The sequence below is a fragment of the Tachysurus vachellii genome, chromosome 10, assembly GCF_030014155.1.
Source record: "Tachysurus vachellii isolate PV-2020 chromosome 10, HZAU_Pvac_v1, whole genome shotgun sequence".
Classification (NCBI taxonomy): domain Eukaryota; kingdom Metazoa; phylum Chordata; class Actinopteri; order Siluriformes; family Bagridae; genus Tachysurus; species Tachysurus vachellii.
Window position 1 is genome coordinate 10,744,418 of NC_083469.1, and position 21,773 is coordinate 10,766,190.

A 21,773-nucleotide genomic window follows, 5' to 3' on the forward strand; every position below is an offset into this window, starting at 1 on the left:
CTGCATTAGATTAGATTAGATTAGATTACATTAGATTAGATTAGATTAGATTAGAAATATTATTAGATTCATACCATCAGTGTCCTGTCTTTGTATGCAAACATTAGTAAATATTTTTTGCAATGGTCATCATGTGATTTGTCTCTTCTCCAAGAAAAATGTTTATGTATTTAAGTTTATCAATTTAAACGACTAGTTAACAGAAAGAGATATAAAATTAGGTAATTTTCTATTGGTTTATTTAATGATTTCTGAATAACAACCAGCGTTTTCCTACATTTTTCTTTACTTGATAAAGAGCTGTATTAAATTTACAGTAATTTATAAAACAATAACTCCGCCATCATCCTGGAAAGTTATTACTAGGAAATTACTACAGTAAATTACTATATTTACAACAGCAACTCAGTTGATACTGCTGTAAAAGGAACAGTTTTGAACTCTTTTAATGTGTATTTATAGCATATAGCTGGAGAATAAATTCCCTGATGTGTAACATTATATTAAGTCTTGATTAAACAACTTTTCACATTCTAAACCTGCACCCTTTCATAATTAGAGAGTGGTTTTCAGACCTAATATAAACATTTAATTATGTTAATCCCAGTGATGTCAATAGGATCCTAGCTCAATGTGTTTGAGATAATTGTGCAGAATGTGGAAGCTTTGGCCAAGAGCAGACAGATAGAGTCAATGGTGCAGTCAATAATGATAAGGTTGTGTTGCTCTGTTGTGTAAAGTTCATTTTAAACCAATTAACTGGATTTCAGCTTACCTGTTCATTAACCTTGGAGTTGATCCTACAAATTCTATCCAAATAATATGAATGACATGAAAGGTCTTGAGATGAATGAATGAGTTCAGGAGAACAGAAGCAAAACTTTTTCTGGGTTGCTTTTAATATCAAAATATCGAACATACAGCACAATTCCAGAGGTTAAAATTTCAATATTAACAATATTAAAATACATACATATATGCAGGTGTAACTCGGGGGAGTACAGGATGAGGCCCCTAGTGAGAAATGCACTGGCCTTTCACTGAAAGTCATCTATCCTCAGGCCACAGGAAGAGGAGACTGTTCCTCTCTCTCTCCTTGATCCCATTCCGTCTGCAGCTCGGAGGACACCTCCGTAAATAGATGATCCCAGTCCCAGCCAACATCCTCCTGCACAGAGAGCACGAGAGGTAAAGAGAAAGCCAGGAGTAATGGAGAGAAGGACATGAAATGGATAGGGATGAAAAAGCCAGAGCAAGGACAAGAGCACAAGAACAGCGAGAGGCCAGGAGCAAGAAGAAGGGACGGGTGAAGTGATCATAAAACAAGACACAAAACAGTGACAAAGAAAGCTGAAAAGATGGAGAGATGAAGTTAATGTGTCATAAATCTTGTGATCCTCAGAGGCACAGCATGTCCCCCTTTGGTGGCCAAGAAGCAGCTGGTCAGCCCTGGAGGGAAAAAAAAAAATCAGCCCTGTCTGGTCCTAAAAGTCTACTTACCTCTCTCACCTCCTGCTCTGGTGCTAAAACCTTGGTGAGCAGTTTCAGGTCAATCTCACCATCCTGGACAAAAACACACAAAATGCATTAAACAAAAAAAATTACAAAAAATCAGCCATACATACAACATCCTTTAAAGCATTTAAAGAAAATCAGCATGAGAAACAGGATCGTTCCTCACCAGAGTCTGAAATGCTGTATACTTCATAAGATCATTGTCCAGATCTCTGTAGGTCATCACTCTGTTCACCTGGATACTGAGGTGTGGAGATAGAAATTAGGACAGAATTAAGCAACATATGTACACTGTAAGTAAAAGCTTAGTTAATGTATATTTCATTTCATTCAAGGCAAAAGTTTCATTTAAAAAATGAACAACACATCATCTGTTTAACCGTTGATTATGTTGTGGAAAGCCCAAAAGAAAGTTAGTTTCTATTATGGTTAAAAAATAATGACATTGTAAAAAAAAATTTTTTTGTCATTTTCATAAGAAACCAGAAAGATCAAGTCTATGTTGACGGTTATGAAGCATTGACACTGAAGACTCCTTATACTCTTACAGAAAGCCTCACTATTTCATTGCTTAGACCTTTTTCTTTGTTACATAACTACCTATTTAAAAAAATATATGTCTATTATTAAACTATTATGTGCCCTGTGTATTAGCTGTTGCTAAAGAAACCATAACATATTAGAACAAGTTACGATCCTGAATTCTTGTTCATCAATATCTTCTGACAAATCAAAATGGAGACTTTAACTTTGGTGTGATCCCACTATAAATAAGAGTGCATCTGAGATTAAAGAGTCTGTAGAATGACTTCTGCATTACACCACGTATTGCGTTGAGCTTGAAAGCAAAACCAAAACACAAATGCCCTGAAAAATGACTTGATTATGAAGTGCTGGGACACACAAAATCAAACCAAGGCCAAGCAGAAGTCTGTCTCTAAATTGATAGATAGCTGATTATCGCAATTTGTACATTAAACTGAGAGCATATCTATAAAAGTAGCCAGGACCTTGCAATGCATGCCAGTCATCACATTACATGCTACATTGCCCCTACGATGAGTTCAATGTGGATACAATCTCACAGTTGGTACACAGAGAGAGGGCATCTACGTTCAGAACCTGAATCAGTCAGATGGACCTCTAACACATGGCATGAAACTTTAATAGCTTAAGTTATCAGTTACATAGTTAAAGCTCTTATGTAAGAAATCCTCATAATACATGAAAGTCCTGTTCACAGATCATTAGTATAAATTCATATTTATCACCTGTTGATGTCTCTTTGCCACTAGCATCTGATTTAGCACCTGATATTCAAGCAGTAAGGCTTTCTATCAACTTTGCTTCACAATACACAAGTAATCCTGATTTTACTTTTATTAATAATACTATAAGGAATATAATATGATGAAAGTAAGGAAATGTCTAAGGAAAGTGTTGTTTTTTCCCCCTCAGTGACTCCCAATTTCTCAGGTCACAGTTTTGTTGCTAGAGACTCCTATCCTGAAAAACTTAAAATACTTTCACATGTGCAGTGTTTGGTCTGCTTGAATCAAACCCTGGTGCATTTTCCCCATGATGCAGTTTGTTTAGGCAGAGAAGAAAATAGGAATTGGACTTGGCTGTGGACAACATAACAACTGGTATGAGTGAGGTGGCTTCTGTCCAGTTCCAAGCAAACTGATTAGCTGATTTGTTCAATCAGGTGAATCAGAAACAGGAAAAAGTCCTGCTTAGACAAAGCCATACGTCATCCAAAATATTTTCTGGTTATACGTTTCCAGGTCTTTGATTGAATACCTATAAATTCCCTACTTTCAGATTTTCCAGACTTAGAAACCTGTATTGTGAAAGGATCAATGGTTTTGCTTAGACAAAGCACAAATCATATCACAAATGATGAAGAGGAAATAAGTGGTCTATAGTACTGTGCCAAAGTAAAAGACAACACAAATGATCCTTCAGGATGTCCTGTTAATTATTTGTCACACAATAATGATGGAGAAATGTAGAATACAATAATTCCATTTTTGGTCAAACAGCCATACAGTACTTATGTGGGTCAATATTAAATATACCAAATGAAATATTTACAGATTTGCTGTTTTTACAGTTGAACACTTTGCTGTATTTTCTGAACAATAACAGTAATGAACAGTACTGTCTGAAAACTGAATTAACAATTTGACTGAAAAGAAAATAGGTTGTCTGTGACTTTTGCACAGCTCTGTATAAACACTCACTGTGTGACCCCTGAAAGAATAAACTCATTGTGTGGAAAGTTTCTCCAAATGGCATCTCTACTCACAACTGGAAACTGTAGTGTTGTCAGATCAGATGTCTGCATGTCAGATTAACAAATCTCATGGGGTTCAGTCTTAGTTGACGTATTAGCAGTTCGTCAGTACGTCACTTGTCAAAGAAGTGTGACATTTTGAATTTGTGACCCATTACACATATATCATAACTAAACTGTAGATGGAGTATAACATGGTTCATTTTTAAACCTGACAACAGGCCAACAATTATTACGCAGCTCAAAACCAGCGTAGAAATCTGCATTGTGGGTTAAATGAGAATCGGCATAGCAACACATTTAATTTGGCTTTCTACTGTGGCAGAAGATACTGTAATTCAAAGGTGCTGTGTACCTGGGAGGTGCAGCCACTTGCATGGTAAGGTCCTCTTCCTGTACTTCATCCAGATCTGGGATCACAGGGATATCTAAGAAAAAGATTAACATCAATAAACTACGCATGTTCTAATGGTGGACGTTTCAATCTGATTAGACACAATGGAGAATAAGAAACAGGCAAGAGATCAAAAGGGAGCAAAAAGGAAAGGTGGGCTGCAAAAATTTGAATTGAGACCAAACATTCTGCAAACTTTTCTAAAAAGAAAAAAAAACAAAACTGAAGCCCTTGGAACATGCTTGGCCATATGCTGCTTGCTACTGCTGGGTGTTACTGAAAGCTGCAACATATCTCACATCCCTTGAATCATAAGGCTTCACAGATGCCGTCTGTCTCCTCTGTTAATTTTTGTTTATATTGCGTGTGAACTGGCATTTGATTCCCACCCTCCCTCTCCTGCTTCTTCTCTCCCTCCGACTCCTCATCTCTCTTTCACTCTCTCTCTAATATCCTCTTCCTCACTGCCCCCTGTCACAGTGACCAGGCGGGCATGAATATTCAGTGAGCAAGGCGGCATCTCTTCCTGCTGCGAGGCAGAGCACTGGCCAGGGGCTCCCTGAAAATTGCCTCCCCCTTACCCTCTATGCACTCCCCCACACCACTTACGCACCCCACCTTACCCCCCACTACCCCAGCATTTGGGCCTTGTCACTGGTGGCTACCCTACGGACCCTTTGGGCTGGAGTGGGTGACCTGTGTGCCCGATCGGCATGGGCTAGGCTCCAGGTGTGCCCATCTGTGTGGGGTCGGAAGTCACGGCGCGCCCTGGCAGGAGCCGCAGTGCCAGGAGCTGCCTGCCCGCCGCTCAAAACAGTGGGAACCCACTTTAATTGGCAAAACTCAACAGGACAGAGCATGGCTTTGCTCCCAAAGAAGGACAGGGCAAACTTTCACAGCCCCCAACACACACACACCCACCCACACACACCCTTTTGGATGGACTTTCAGTAGAGTGAGGAAGTGTTAGTATGAGTATGTTGGGAAGTGGGGAGTGTGAAAGAGTCATAAACAAAAGGAAAATAGGACACGGCGTGTTATTGTGCTCATTCAATATATTATAAGCTCTAATTAATGAAAACGTTTACTGTTTGCATATTATTCACATGAAAACTTATACATAGCATTGAAAACATTCAGAAAACAAAAACTAATCTTTGTCTTTTGGGAAAATGCTTTTCTCTCTTATACTTTTACTTTCTAATCAAAAGAGAGTCATTTATCACATGGCTGATAACATATGAAAGTAATATACAAGATCTAATGAAGAATTTTTATATTTATCATCTTTTACAAATTAAAAAAGTGTGCAAAAATCAAAACTTTCCTTTTATATGACCCCACAAAATTAAAGACAATTTATTACACGATCCTTTTAATCAACATCAATGTAACTAATTACACAGTTATTTTTGAACACCTTCAAACAACCAAGACACACTCTGGGGAATTTTTGGTCTGTACAGCTTCAGTCTACGTAACACAGCCTGCAACTCATGTTAAATTCCATCACTCTGACACTGATAACAAGCCCTCTTATGCCTCCATTGATAACTTCTTGCTTTTCTTTTATTTTTAATTAAATCTAATTAAAAATGCCAGCCTCGTTTAGTCACTGACAAGATTCATCTGTGTTTCTGATATCCAAATAAATGCAGGCGCGCGCTGAGCGCTACTTCATATTCATGAGGTCCTGGGTGACACTTTGTCCTCTCATTTCCAAAGCAGTGCGTTCAGCAGAATCTGTCCCCCCTGGACCCCCAATCAAATTTAATGGTCTTAGCACAGTGACATCAAAAAGCCTCTACGTCCAGCTCTTCGCAAATAGATTCCAGGCTTGTTTTTCCCCCAACCCTCCCCTCATCTCAGCAAATAATGCACTATCAACACAATTCTATGAGAGTTCAATGTGAAACATGCAGGGCTTAGCTCTGTGTATGCAAACGCCATGATTAAGTGGCCAAAGCAAAACAACGTTTTTAAATGAGGTTCCAATACAGCCTATTATGAGAGGTCAGGGGAGAAGTAAGGGTCGTTGAATACAAGCTAATATGACGACTCCATCAAAAACCAAGGCTGCACCTCCCAGCATTTAAGATTTGTTTTACCTCCTATCCAATACGCCCACCAAGGTTATTTACTCAGAGACAGAAGACTAAATGGACCTATATATAGAGAGCAATATATATATATATATATATATATATATATATATATATATATATATATATATATATATATATATATATATATATACACATACATACACGTATATATATATATATACATACACGTATATATATATATATATATATATATATATATATATATATATATATATATAGTATATAATATATACGTATATATATGTATATATATATATATATATATATATACACATATATACGTATATATATGTGTATATATATATATATATATATATATATATATATATATATATATATATATATATATATATATATATATATATATATATATATATATATAAAAACTTAGCCAAAGGCATCAGCAATGGCATCTGACCATTTTTGACACGAACTATAGAAACAGATATTATATATTAGGCAGTCTTATTAACCACTTTAAAAACCCAGCTCAAAACAGCTATTTAACAGCAAAATAGCTTTTGATATAATCACAGTACAGTCAGAGCTGACAGTCAGATTTACACTAGCTGGAAGGATCCACAGATATTTAAATGTTCACATTTTCTGTGGGAAGAAAATGAAATTATTTGTGAACATTTCTCATTTTCTACCTCTTATCCAAACTACCTCGGGTCACGGGGAGCCTGTGCCTATCTCAGGCGTCATCGGGCATCAAGGCAGGATACACCCTGGACGGAGTGCCAACCCATCGCAGGGCACACACACTCTCTCATTCACTTACGCACTCACACACTACAGACAATTTTCCAGAGATGCCAATCAACCTAACATGCATGTCTTTGGACCGGGGGAGGAAACCGGAGTATCCCGGAGGAAACCCCCGAGGCACGAGGAGAACATGCAAACTCCACAGACACAAGGCGGAGGCGGGAATCGAACCCCCAACCCTGGAGGTGTGAGGCGAACGTGCTAACCACTAAGCCACCGTGCCCCCTATTTGTGAACATACTATAAAATGTATAAAAGGTACTGTAAAAAATCTTTGTTTTTTTAAACCTAAATGTTTCATTCAAAGTCATTTCTGGATTTTCTGAATAAAATTTTTATGTTAAAAGCTAACATTTTGAACATTTCCAAAATCCCATATCAAATTTTTTTTGATAATTACATTTTGGTAATTCTGTCAAACTGATTTGAATGTTAAATAGGACCAGTAAGTATGTGTTGGTAGGTGTGTTGGAACAGCACTCCACCACAAGCAATGTTTTAATTTTTCAGAATAAATTCTTTCGACCAAATGTTTTACTGTAGAGTCTGAAATAATTTCAATTTAAAAAAATGGAATAAAACTGTGACAACATAGCTTGAGGGTTCAATGCTTTCTTGATGACAAAAATAAAACAATAATCCTATTTTTCGGAAATTTTTCTAACGTGCCTAATCTGAGATCCTTCAACATCAGAACCAAAGCAGTGCTGCTTTCTGAAACTGTGCAACCAGTGGCATTGCTCTTCACCCCTCCTCTTTACTTTTGTCAATTTCAGCCTTTATTTCCCCTGCTGCTTGGTAGAAAAATGGAACAATTATTCCAGGCTGTGCTTTGCTGAAAGTTCTGACATTACTTGTGGGGTGGACCTCAAGAGCTCCAGGGTGTGTGGAAGCCATGTTCCTAGTGGAAGTCACATCAGGCAGGGAGTAGTGTGAGTGAACACACGCACGAGTGCTGCCACTCACGTTATGACCTGTGTGGTTACAGGCATGGAGAATTCTCACCCTTCCACTTGAGGTGTGGGTATAACTTTAACAATGGTGTTATAAATAAACAGGTACCAGCCACGGACATCAAAATTTCACATTGGTTTCACATGTTGCTTGATAAATAAGAGGAAGAAGAAAAACAAGAAGAACAACAACAACAGCAACAGCAAATGTAATTCTTGACAAATTGCTGTGGCATAAAAAACACTAGCACATGCTGTTAAAAGAAATTAATCAGCTTTAGGGTGTGTTACACTTGTCAGGCTGCATAATACCGCCCATCACTGCTTATTTTCCTATAACGGCACATCCACTGTGTTGTATTCTCAAATAAATGATTTTATGGTGCAAATTCACAGCTTAGTTATCAGTTAACAAAGAGGTTTTATTTGAATGACTGCACTTCAGCGATCGATCAAAGGCCATTTTTAGTCTACTGTAATTCAGTAACATACCCAAGAATAAGTGTGAACTGTGTGGCAAACTGTGTTAACAGAGGTGAGTGGAGCAGTGTCACCAGCAGAAATACAGGGATACTCACCGCTTTCATCATCCGAGCCCTTGGGGGTTTGAGGTCTTAACCGGCGGCTATACACAAACAACAACAACAACAACATGTGTCTGTTAGAGCAAAGGCTATGGAGCTGTTAATCACCAAAGCAAAAGACTTGTTACTTAGCGGTGAAATTTCTGTGCTAATCTCTCCTGCTGTAATTATGTCCTACATGGCTTAAAGGCACAGGTAAAGTGGTGTAAGAATTCAAAAAAGACAAACGTCTTGCACCCCCCCACCCACCCACCCACCCACCCAACCTCAGTTAAAGTGATGAGAACTCCACCATGATGTCTTTTAATCAGGCTAAGTGATTGTTCTTGGAATGCCAGGATTAGTTGCAACCAAGGACAATTTCCAAGCAATGGCAATTTCCTTTTTTATAGAAGCAAGCATAAACAGGTGGGCTATTCTACTGTTACGTTATTTTTTTTTTTTTTTAAAGAGAATCTCTTATTTTTAATCAGCAATATGGAAAAGTAATACAACACGAACGGAAAAGTATGAAACTTACTCCTCGACCTCCTCGGCACCTTGTCTTCTTCCAGCTCTTTGAAGAAAACATAGAAAAGGTTAAAATAATCAACAACACATTTTTACTTACACAATACTTTCTTACTGAATCTTTTTTTTTTGTCCTTAATCATCACAGCACTAGTGATTAAGTGGATACCTTTGTGGATACAAGTGTTTCAGCCCTTATTAAGCAAACAGCATAATTTTGCTATTATTACTCTTCTATAATTTAACAACCTGATTAATTAGAACAATTCATTCAACCTTATCTTAATAATAAGTGCTTACTAGATAAACTGGATTAAAAGGGATAATTTGTATCTACATAACAGACCTGTGAAGGAATTAAAAAAGAAGTAGCATTGTCACACTATGTTTTGCCCTCTGCTCTTTAAAACAAGACTCTGACCACAACAGAAACCCACTCAGGACATCATGCATTGATTAAGGAGATTAAGGAGCAAATCAGTGTTGATTCTGATTAATCAGGAACAACAGAAACAGAAGAGATTCTCTTAGTATTTAGTGCCCCCTACTGGGTAAGAAATACAAGGGCATTTATTTCCGATCTCACCACAAATAAAAACAATTCAATATCAGTTTTATTGATTAATTGCTAAAACAAATCTGTTAAAATTATATTTGTCGTACATACAGAATCATAAATAAGATAAATTATATCTAGTCTGGAAATTATATTTTTTATACTGAATGAGCAGACACAAAGAATTCAGGCATTATCAACATACTGTGATGTGTATAATTATATATATATATATATATATATATATATATATATATATATATAAAACTCAAATGTAACTCAATGTTGTAACTAAAATGTAACTCAAAGGTTGTGGCCTTCATAGTTACTAGATCACAAGCCTATTGAACATCTTTGAGTGATTTTGTAGCAGCACATGTATTGTGGCACAATAAAAAAACCAGAGGTCACAGAGGTCAAATCACAATGATGGACTCCAAGATAGATGGCAGTTTTTGGAATCTGTGAACTCATATGTTAAAACATACAACACTAACACTCTTCTCCATGTGTGTCCAGCTGCTACAAGGTGTAGTATGGACAGAAATATGAAAAGTGGGCTTCACGTGTCTTGGGGAAGTACATGCTAGCCCTCTTTCTCACTCTCATGTTGGTAGAAATAAAATGGAAAACTTTGAGAAATTGATACAGATTGATGATATAATACAAAAACAATTTAAAGTGCCTTAGTTAGGTGTTTTGCCTCCTTGAGCCTTCAAAACTACTTCTGCGTGCCTTGACATTAATTCTACAAATCTCTGGAACTGTACTAGAGAGATGTTGTGAATTTTTCAATGGGATGAATAAAGTATGTATGTATGTATGTATTTATGTATGTATGAATGTATCTATCCATCCATCCATCCATCCATGTACAGCATTCTTCCAAAATTATCCTCAGCCAGTGATGAGTGAAGCACACTTTTGCTACAAAATCACTCAAAGATGTTCAATAGGCTTGTGATCTAATAACTATGAAGGCCACAAAATTTGAGTTACATCATTTTCATCCTCTATAAACTATTCAATGAGTCTTCATGCCTCATGGACAGGGGCAGGGACATCCTGAACCTTATCAGAGAATAAAGCTGATCAGTCAGATAACTTTAAATATACATTCAGTCATTCTTACCTAAAAAGGGAAAATGGAATGGACTTATATCATGCCAGCAAAACGCCTCCCACTGCACAACAGGCACTATTTTTCCTTTCACTTGTCACTATGCTTTATATTTTTAATGAGCAGGTTTCATATGACTGTGCATAAAGTAAAGTAACCAGGATTTTAATCTTTATGTTTTTCTTGTTATAATGTTTTACACAACAGCTGTTTTGATCTGTACAGTACTGTATGGGAAGGGAGCAGCAGCTCATCCCACTGCCCTCTATGTGTGTCCTGCCTGGGCAGAGTCACATTTAAAGCACATTACAGGACCTCTTGATTAAGACTCATGTAAGGTAAGGCGATAGACATGGTCAAACTGTCTGGAAAAAGTTGTTAGGGATAAAATATATTGTGACAACCTGGCTTCAAAGGTTCATCAATAAACTGACAGATCAGTTAGTGTCAATTAGGAGTGATAGATCTGCAAATCCTGGGATTTCTGCTGTGGGATTAGTGCAAGCAGGGCAGCGGTGATTGAGCATGAGGGGTGACATTGAGCTGGAAAAAAGTCCTTGCCTGCTCTAGAGGGGACCATTAGTTACTTGTTTCACAGTGTAGGATCAATGCCTCGTGAACCCCTTTAACACCTTATACAGAGCTCTAGCCACTCTTTCTCTCTCCTTTATCCATGTCCCAGAAAAGAGAAAATCAAGACAGGTTAGGTAAATGCACCGATATGACACCTTGACCTGTCTTGAGACAGATGTATAAAGGTTCTCACTGCTGTCCGGATCAGTGATTCAGAAAACCATGCAAATGAATCCAATCTAGCCGGCTTGTTCACTTCAGAGTGCCACTATATGCATCTCCAGTTGTAAAGGAAAGAAGTAGTGAAGCAGCAGAGCACTGAATCAACTGGAACAAGCGACACGCTTCCACTGACAGACTGTAGAGTGCAGTGATACAACAGAATGAGCTTTATACACCATGGCTTCTCCCAGTCTGAAATAGTGTTCTTTTTACAATAAGATTTAATGAGTAAAATATTGAGCAACATGCAACGTTTGTCTTGTTGATCTGTAAGAATTAAAAATATTATTGCATTAAATTAACTAAAGCCCGAAAAGCTTTTTGTATTTGAATAGAGAACATCACCCTCCAGTGACTCATACAGGACACTGCATTCTTTAAACGTTGCAAAAACTGAAATTGAAAGGTTTTATAGCAATTATCACAGATTCTCTAACAGCAAAAAGAAACCAACATTTTTTTTTAAATCAATAATAAATAAATGAAATAATCATACTTCTCTAGAAGAGCCTAAATATTAAATAATCTACATAATATATTTGGTTATTACTACCTAGGTTGGAACAAGATATATGATGTATGGCTTGACTTTCACTTTTATAGGCATTAAGTATATATTCATGCTTGGTAGAAGATTATGATAGGTTCATAGATTTGTACAACCCACTTAACAACATTTAACAACACACCTGGATGAACGTAAGTTAAACTTAATGCTCAGTTTGTTGGCCAGACTCCCATGTTTCCTTTTGTGCTTTGTGTTGAAGAAATACACAAGACTCCATATAGAGCACACAATTCTGAATCAGTGTCAAAACTCAGTCAAATATAAGACTAGTGGGAATATTTGGCGCAGCAACAACAACAACAAAAAAGCTAGCTGAATTATTCAGCCATCAGTGGAAAATTGGCTAAAATTGGCAGGAAATCAAGTATCTCAAGACACTGTTGGCATTCTTACCTGAAAGGATTACGTGACAAACCTAATGCTTTTTTCTGGGAAGCCTGCTTTGTTGATGGGCAATCATGTATGTGTGTGCTCATATACTGTGTTCCAGACAAAAAGGGTAGGACTATGCTACGGGTTAGTAAGGGTTAGACTATGAATAAATTCATTCAGGTTCAGATTAAACTTAGGTATGCCTAGAGGATTTGAGAGTGTTTATATATTCATTTCACAAGTTTAAAACCTGTGAGTGTGTGTGCGTTTATATGTACATAAGAATATGTGTCTGTGCGTTTATATGTACATAAGTATTACACATATATTATATATAGGCTACATAAGTATTACGCATATAAATATCAGTCAGTTCTAAATATCATATCGGTATTGCCTGTACCTCCAGCTATCATATCAGTAAAAAAGTCTGTGTTAGACTTACCAAGATATAGGCTACAGATGATGAAGTACTCAGTAATTCAATGAGATGGACTGTCACATCTGTTACAAATAGATTTGTGGGAACTCACTTGGCAGATCCGGTCCCGGTGGTCTCTTCAGCCCAACCTCCCTGTCTGCGAGGTGGCTTCGGTGGAGGTCCCTAGAAAATGACAAACAATTAGTAAACCAAAACTGGCACCTAAAACATATAATGTACTGAACTTGTACAAAACATTTACATGCACAGCATTCAGTGTTAATATAGGATCAAACATGTGTATTTAAAAAAATTCATATAGCAAGAAAGCCAGGGTATTTCCTGAAATACACTCACTAATCTGTAATCTAAGACACCTGGAGGAAGATTTTGCCATTTCTAAAGAAACACATTCTTTGGCTGAATAAGGTGTTCCTAGATTAAAGCTCTAGATTAACTGAACTATGCAGACACTCCCTATGAATCTTCTCTATTGTCCCACAGTGCTTGCACTGCCAAAACTATAATGCTGGAAAAAATACACCTATAGTATTATATGTAATTTTTTTTTTGTTGTTGTTGTTCAAAAATCATGCAGACCATTTTCACACTGATGCTCCTAATTTTTTTACACAGTGGCTTTAGACGTTCTTTCCATAAATATTCCACTTCAATAAATGCTTTCAGTGAATACCTTCAAAGACGAATGTTTGTCAGAACACTGCTGTGGATTAAAGGGAGAAATTAGACTCATCTGCTTCTTCTGTTGCAGACACTACGGCTTTGTTCTTCTGACATCCCTCATTTATGTCAATCGCAAATCACTCAAACGGACAGCCAGTTGTTTCAACCACATACAACCGTTAACCACAAGGATCAATAACAGAAATGTCCAATATAACTACTGTATACACAGAACAAAATCTGATTAAGTATGTGTATGTTTTATTGAGACATGATGATGCTCAGGGATGCTATTGTTGCTTCTAACAATGCTTAAGCTTGCTTGCTGGATCAGTAAGCTTTCTGCATTAAATAAAAGCATAAAAAGGATCACTCAAATGTAATGTGACTCCTAGACAAGGACATCAGGAAATATATCACAAACTTCTTTTTTTTATTAATATAACAAATTAGCATAAGCAAATTTATGAAGCACCCATATATTTATTTGTAGCTGACTTATGAACAATTAGATTTATTGTCAGCCTCTTAGCACTAATGAAGTTGTAAGACAAAATTGTAATATTCAAATCCAAAAAAAAAAAAACAACAGCCTTGTGCAAAATATTACACATTTTATGGCTGGACATCATATATTTCAAGGCCTAGTATGATGCCTTTTTAAAAGAGGCAAGTGTTAGTCAATAAAGGATTCCTTTAGTAAAACCACCATATAAGGCAAGAATCATCATAATGATAGGTTACAGTATGAAGAGCTAACTATACTGATACCACAGCATTGTTGCATCCTCAAAGCGAATGTATCAGAAGGATTCGATTTATTTTCTATAACAGCCGCTCTGAAAGTAAATGTAGCTGGAAGGCGAATCAAAGGTTTATATAAACACGCTTGTTCTAAAACATTATTGGTTTTCTAGTAGTAACAGCTAACACATGGACTTCAATGGCAGACTTGGCACATAAACAGATCTCTCTCACTCATTTTCTGCCGCTTATCCGAACTACCTCGGGTCACGGGGAGCCTGTGCCTATCTCAGGCGTCATTGGGCATCAAGGCAGGATACACCCTGGACGGAGTGCCAACCCATCGCAGGGCACACACACACTCTCATTCACTCACGCAATCACACACTACGGACAATTTTCCAGAGATGCCAGTCAACCTACCAAGCATGTCTTTGGACTGGGGGAGAAAACCGGAGTACCCGGAGGAAACCCCCAAGGCACGGGGAGAACATGCAAACTCCACACACACAAGGTGGAGGCGGGAATCTTACCCCCAACCTTGGAGGTGTGAGGCGAACGTGCTAACCACTAAGCCAACGTGCCCCCCTATAAACAGATCTTTTAAACATTATTGATATTTCTGTGAGGATTCCCATTTATTTGGGATTTTTTTAATCTTAAATGTTTAGATGTTAAGATTTCGCTGTAACATAATGAGCTGCATGTTTTCAGTTTTATTAACATATTAAGAGAAAGTGATTAAGATACTGTTTATAGCTGTTACAATGGAAGTGTTGTTTTGGGGATGTTCCACAACATTAAATGTACATATAAGCGATTAAAATGTATGTCATTCTTAATTAAATGCTAAAATGTTAGCAGTGGCAAAAATGCTATGATTGCTCTGATGAATATACATACAGCGAACAGCCATAACATTAAATCCACCTGCATACCACTTTGTACACCTCCCTACAAACAGCTCTGACTCCTTGAACACTCCACAAGACCTCTGAAGGTATGTTGTGGTATCTGACACCAAGATGTCTTAGAAACACTTATATACAGTGTATATACTCCGATTGAGATGGCAAAGAACTTACATTTAATGCTATTCTGATATAATCTAACTTAAAAAGACAAAGTGTTTCATTATTTTAAATGTTTATGCTTCCAGGAGACAATTTCAGTTAGGTATCGTCACATGATAAACAAATAAATATTTAAAAAAGTTAAAAATGATGTAAAAACATGTTAGCTTTAGAGTATTTTTAAAAACAATTTTATAACCTAAGGAATGCTTAATATTTACACTGGACAGTGTAGTTTGTTTGAGGTTCATCTACTGTTTTGCACATCTAAAAGAGTTCATTAGCAGGTTGTATGACTCATGCTCACTGATATTCTAATCAGCTCTACTGTAGATAGTGTGTGTGTTGGGTTTCCGGTGATAACAGCTCCATTCTTGTCTGGGGTTAAAGCCTGATAGTGGAGAATGAGCAATAGAAAGAATGGGAGAGTGTGGGAACTGCACACAGCATCGTTGAGAATGCTGAATGCTAGGAATGAGGCAACATAACTCCAGGAAAAACAGTCTTTTGCTCTCTCATTCTCATTCTTTGTTTCTGAAAATAGTCAATTGGAGTAAGATCACAGATGTCAAACAGGAAAAAAAAAAAGGAACTTTTGAATGATGGAATCGTGCAGTGAGGGTGGGTGGGCAACAAATGGGTCTGAAAACCTCACAGCATTTCACATTACCAAATTGGGTCAGCAAATGACACAACGTCCAGAAAGAATGTCTTTAGCTTTACGTGAAATAATCTGCCATTATTGAGCTCGTTCACCACAGCTATGTGCAGTTGAAAAGCCTCATACAGAGACAGAAAAGGAAGAACAAAAGCAGTTGGCTGTCCTATTAAAATGGCACGAGTAATTTCATGGCATATGGGAAAGAAGGGATTGTGGGAAGAATAAGGTCATCTGAAATAATGACATCAGTCTGTTTATCAATGCATCTCAGAGACTTTCCACTGAGGAAAATCATTTATAGTCCTAAATGTACTTTAATTATATAATACCAAACTATGCAATGTGTTTTATTTAGGCTGATGTTCAATGGTGCTGGTAATTTGTGCAACCCTTGACTAATAAATGGTTTACATATAAACAATAAAATCATTTTACAGTACTGTTGATGAGATGCTTTCACATGATCTTGTTTTGCTTGCTGGAATATAGCCATAGCTAATGCTTGAACACTCGAAGTTTTGCCACAGAACTTCTGGGAAATTCACAAGCATTGAAAAGCTTTTCAGCTCTGCCAGTGGTGGAGTGATTTATAAAACCACCAACCGAGACCAAATGTGAGGCATGCAAGGCCACTGAAGACCACTGAAGCTTCTAATGTCCCTGTCCATAATGCGTGCTTCTGATGCTGGACATCAGCCTAACATCATTGCCTGTACCTCCAGAAGTTACACAATCAGCTAACTTACAAAATGAGTTCATTTTATCTGTGATTGCTGACTCATAACATACATTATAAAAAGAGCATGAAAAGGTGAATAAACTACATATACACAGCTTTTATTTTGCCCAAACGAAATCTATGTATAATTATTTCCAGTAAGCGCTATATCCTGGTTTTGATGAATCTAGAGCCTATAACAGGAACACTGGGTGAAAAGTGGATGGGATGTCATTCGATCTCAATTAAGGGGCACAAAACAGCACACCAGCATGTTTTTGGGAGATGAGTACCCAGAGAAAACTCATACAGACACGTGCAGCACATCTATTGCGGTACAGACTGTAGCCCAAGCTCAGGATACAACCAAAGACCCTGGAGCCGTGGGGCAGCAATGCTACCCGCTGCTCCACCATGTCACCCCTCAATGAGTATAATATCTTTGCAATGGAACTACACACTTAATTGACATGATGTCATTTTAAATTATAAATATAAAGCTACCAGTGCACAGAAAGTGGAAATGTTGGTTTTGATAAGATTTCTGTGAAGTTTACGCTTCAGTAATGCATGGTGAGCAAACATGTATAGACTAAAATGCTGGATAAACAGAAGCATATATGTTTTATGTAGTGCAAATCAGACCGACATATAACACAACACTGTCATACAGTATCATGTGTTTCCAAAGCTTTTTCTAGAACAAATGACAAATAACATCAAATGAACTTGAGCATTCTTCATATAATGCGCTATCAATAAATTATTGTGAGAATGTACTGTAGGTCCACTACTGTCTCGCCAAGATGCCACATCAAGGCAAAAATGGAATACATTTGATGCAGAATATATATTTAGAACAGTTTAAATCTGACCCCAAACTGGCTCAGTCACACAAGACCGCAAAAATGTATTTAATCTAGATGGAAGGTCGTAGAGGGCGCGAGAATTATGTTTTTGCATCAGGAAAGTTGGTCTAATTTAGGAAGTTTGAAGAAGGGGGAAAAAACATTGCTGGAATTCCTAGTGGAGAAAAGCCAGGCCATGTAGAGCCCTCATCACTCCTGGGGACAAACCAAAGCCTCCATACTGTAGATGCCATTGTGTTGATGCAAGCCTGCTAAACTGGATCTAGAAAGGAAAATGACCATAGTTTGATAGTACAAAAAGCTCACAGCAGGAGGAAAGATCTTTCTACTCAAATAAATTATTTTACTGTTTGTTTATTGTTGTTATTATTTTAACTATGCCTGCATAGTAGGCAATCTTTTGTATTGTTGTTGTGTGTGTGATTGTGTGTGATTTTTTACACTATCTGTTGCACAATGAATTGCCTCATTGGGGGACAAATAAAGATTTGAATTTGAATTAAAATCGTTTGCAATGTTATCATATTCCACTTTACACCTACCTGGTTTTTACATTCATTAGAACTTTTATCATGAATAGCTCCTAGCCAATCTGTTCTTATACATGTTTGGTTAGCCTACCTCTACCCAGACCACAAATAAAAAGAGAGACCACCACAGAACCACCAGGACGCACATTGTATTTGGGTGGTGGATCATTCTCAGCTGCAACACTGACATTCTAGCAGTATGGTAGCAGTAGTAGTACAGAGTGTCCCAAAAGTGTTCACGAATTAGATATATAAAAGCATGGAAGATTTTGTAAAAAGGTGTAAATTCTTCCTATGAACAGAGACTTTTAGGAGAACCTAGTGTATTAAGATGTGTCTGATAAAGTGGCCAGTAGGTGCACACTATATGATTACCATGATCCATAACCCAAATAAATTTTAAAGTGTTCCTATAGTGATTTCAATAATCTGTGTTTTTATTCATACTGTATAAATAAATTTGAAATAAAAGCTTAGGGTTATGTACCTTAAAGCCATGAATCTCAGGGTCTCAGGGTCTGTAAAGCATGGCCAGGGGTAAGCCATTTTTTCATTTCATTACAGCTGTGGAAACACAATTCCTAAGCCTAGAACTAATGTCAACTGACATCTAGTGACACTTTTAATGAACAATGAGTGGTATGGGTGGAAATTTCAGAAATAAATACTAAAACTCTAATCTCTGGTGCTGATAAATAAGCAAAATATTATTGTATAGGTTGAAAAATCTTTCTAAATTTCCATTTTTTTAAAAATAGGTTGTTTGTAAATCTGTAACCAAATGAACTACATATACATGTATTTGTTTTTCAACTTAATAGGGTTCTGTAAAAGGTTTAACAACAACACAAGAACACAAGTACTGTAACTTTATACCAAGTCATTTTGGGGTAAGTGTTTGGAGACTATTTGGAGACCAATGGATGTTACCACATGGTATAAAATTACTGAACATGGACAAAACTAAGCACTAGAAGCAAAGCCATGCGTTGCTACTGTACCGTCTCATCTTCCTCCTTGACGCAGCAAACGAGTTGCAGGAGCAAATACACCGGTATGATTAAGTATTATAAATGACACATGTAGTGTAAATGTAAGATGGATATCAGCTGGATGTGTAGTGACCCTGACTCTCAGGATTCACCTCTCCAGGTGCTGACATGCCCGAGGATGACGACTTCCTGCCGTGTCGTGAATCTTCTGCAGACGTCTGATCAACAGCTTGTCGAGCTCTTCTACCACTTCTGGCATTCTGTTGATAAAATATTCATCACAACCTTAAAATAAATCGTTTTTATTTAAACTATATATGATGAAGTGTCTGGAAGAGAGGAACATTTCCGGTATGTTTGCCGACAACCGTTTTCTGTTGCTATAGCAACCCGACGCATCAGTTCAACGCGTGCTATAAGCGTTAGCTAACTAGCTCGTTAGCTTGTAGCATTTGAAATCCCAACATATGTAACACTGTCTGCCGATAAATAAGAAAAAACACAAAGGTTTGCTGAATAGCAAGGGTAACTGATGTAACTTTGCGTTCACAAGCATTAAGCCTTAGCTTCTCCGTAAGCTAGCTAAGCTTCTCTTGCTAACCAATAGACTACCAGTACAAACATATACAGTATAGTTTATATATATATATATTTTTAAAAAATAAATAAACTCTCTCAATACATTCAGTAAATGGATAACTTACACTTTTCGGAAAACCGTTGAATCCATTTTCACCTATTTGCAACGAATCGTCCATTTTTTTGGGAGTCTGTAGAAGATTCCTGTTGCTCCTCCTCTCTGGAGTTTTACTTCCTGGAGATGAAGAAGCGTCGCACAGCAACCGTCTCCAAGGTCCGACTTTATCTTGCTTTTCTTCTTAAAGAACTTTTAATTAATCATACATTTCGATTTATAATAATTACATACTGTTAGCAACTGAACTATTCCACAGGAAATGCTGAATGTACTGTGTGTCAGTACAAATATTTAAAAATATGGTTGTAACACTGTTTAAATATTACAAAGACAATAATAATTAAAGCTGCAAGCAGCATTTCCCGGGTTCAAGCGTTTAAGGCCTTTAGGGGGTTTAAGGCCTTAAAGGATTTTCACATACACAAAGTGTATTCTCAGAAATCAGAATCTTAAGAATTCGATTCTTCACAAAATTGGGTTTTTGGACTGTTGGTGGCGCTAGAGGACCTTTTTTTTAAAAATGGCTGTTTTTAGTGATTTTTCAGTTATAGCGCCACGAAGTGGCAAATCGCCACGGTTTTTGAACTGTGACCTCAGTTTGACCCCTTTCACATGTGTCCCAAGTTTGGTGTTGATAGCTCATTTAATTCTTGAGTTATTGATATTTTAGTAAAACTGGCTCCTCACAGTCCAAACTTTTTGGGGCCCCTTAAGGACCCTGAATCAAAATTTCGACTTTTTTTCGAAAATTATTGTCTTTGGGACTCCAGAGAATATTACTGCACTGGATTGGTCTTGATCAGGCGAAAAACCTAGGACTAGTTAGCAAAAGTAGGTTTCGGATAAAATGCGCGATAGCGAAAAAATTTAATGGCGGAAATGAAATTGGAGATATACGTTTTTTAAGTCATGAGCCAAGGATTCCAAAGATATAAAGCACTTGAGATTTGGACATAGGGGTTTTAGGGGTTTAGGGGTTATGGGGACAAACACGTTTTGGGGCGCTGAAGCGGTCCGATTCCGCTGAGTTTTTGGCCCTGAGTAACTGTGAACAGTACTACCATCTGACCAAGTTTGAGCTCTCTAGGCCTTATGGTTTGGGCTGCACGACCGTTTCTAGGGCGGAATAATAATAATAATAATAATAATAATAATAATAATAATAATAAAAATCCTAACAAAAACAACAGGTTTCCAGCGCTTCGCGCTTGAACCCTAATAATAATATTATTTTTTTTATACTTTTTTTCGAAGATTATTGACATTGAGACTCCAGAGAATATTACTGCACTGGATTGGTCTCGACCAGGCGAAAAACCTAGGACTAGTTCACAAAAGTAGGTTTCGGACAAAATGCACTATAGCGAAAAAATTTAATGGCAGAGATGAAATCGGCGATATACGTTTTTTAAGTCATGAGCCAAGGATTCCAATGATATAAAGCACTTGAGATTTGGACATAGGGTTTAGGGATTATGGGGACAAACGCGTTGAGGGGCGCTGAAGCGCCCCAAATTGTCCGATTCCGCTGAGTTTTTGGCCCTGAGTAACTGTGACCAGTACTACCATCTGACCAAGTTTGAGCTCTCTAGGCCTTACGGTTTGGGCTGCACGATCGTTTCTAGGGCGGAATAATAATAATAATAATAATAATAATAATAATAATAATAATAATTAAAGCTGCAAGCAGCATTTCCCGGGTTCAAGCGTTTAAGGCCTTTAGGGGGTTTAAGGCCTTAAAGGATTTTCACATACACAAAGTGACTCGCAAGTAACAGAGGGTGGCACCCGCTCCTAACCTAGTGTCTCTAATACAGAAAA

General features: G+C 37.3%; 1 protein-coding gene across 1 annotated transcript; it reads right to left on the reverse strand.

Annotated features, from left to right (window-relative positions):
• Positions 1-973: 973 nt before the first annotated feature.
• Positions 974-20,078, reverse strand: LOC132852269 (intraflagellar transport protein 43 homolog A). Its single transcript, XM_060879367.1, has 9 exons — positions 19,960-20,078; positions 19,408-19,515; positions 13,097-13,167; positions 9,163-9,198; positions 8,637-8,683; positions 4,170-4,242; positions 1,682-1,757; positions 1,501-1,563; positions 974-1,168 (listed from the first exon to the last, which is right to left on the reverse strand). The coding sequence occupies exons 1-9, from the start codon at positions 20,011-20,013 to the stop codon at positions 1,058-1,060; spliced, it is 639 nt and encodes a 212-aa protein (XP_060735350.1). The 5' UTR covers positions 20,014-20,078; the 3' UTR covers positions 974-1,057.
• Between the last annotated feature and the right edge of the window lie 1,695 nt (positions 20,079-21,773).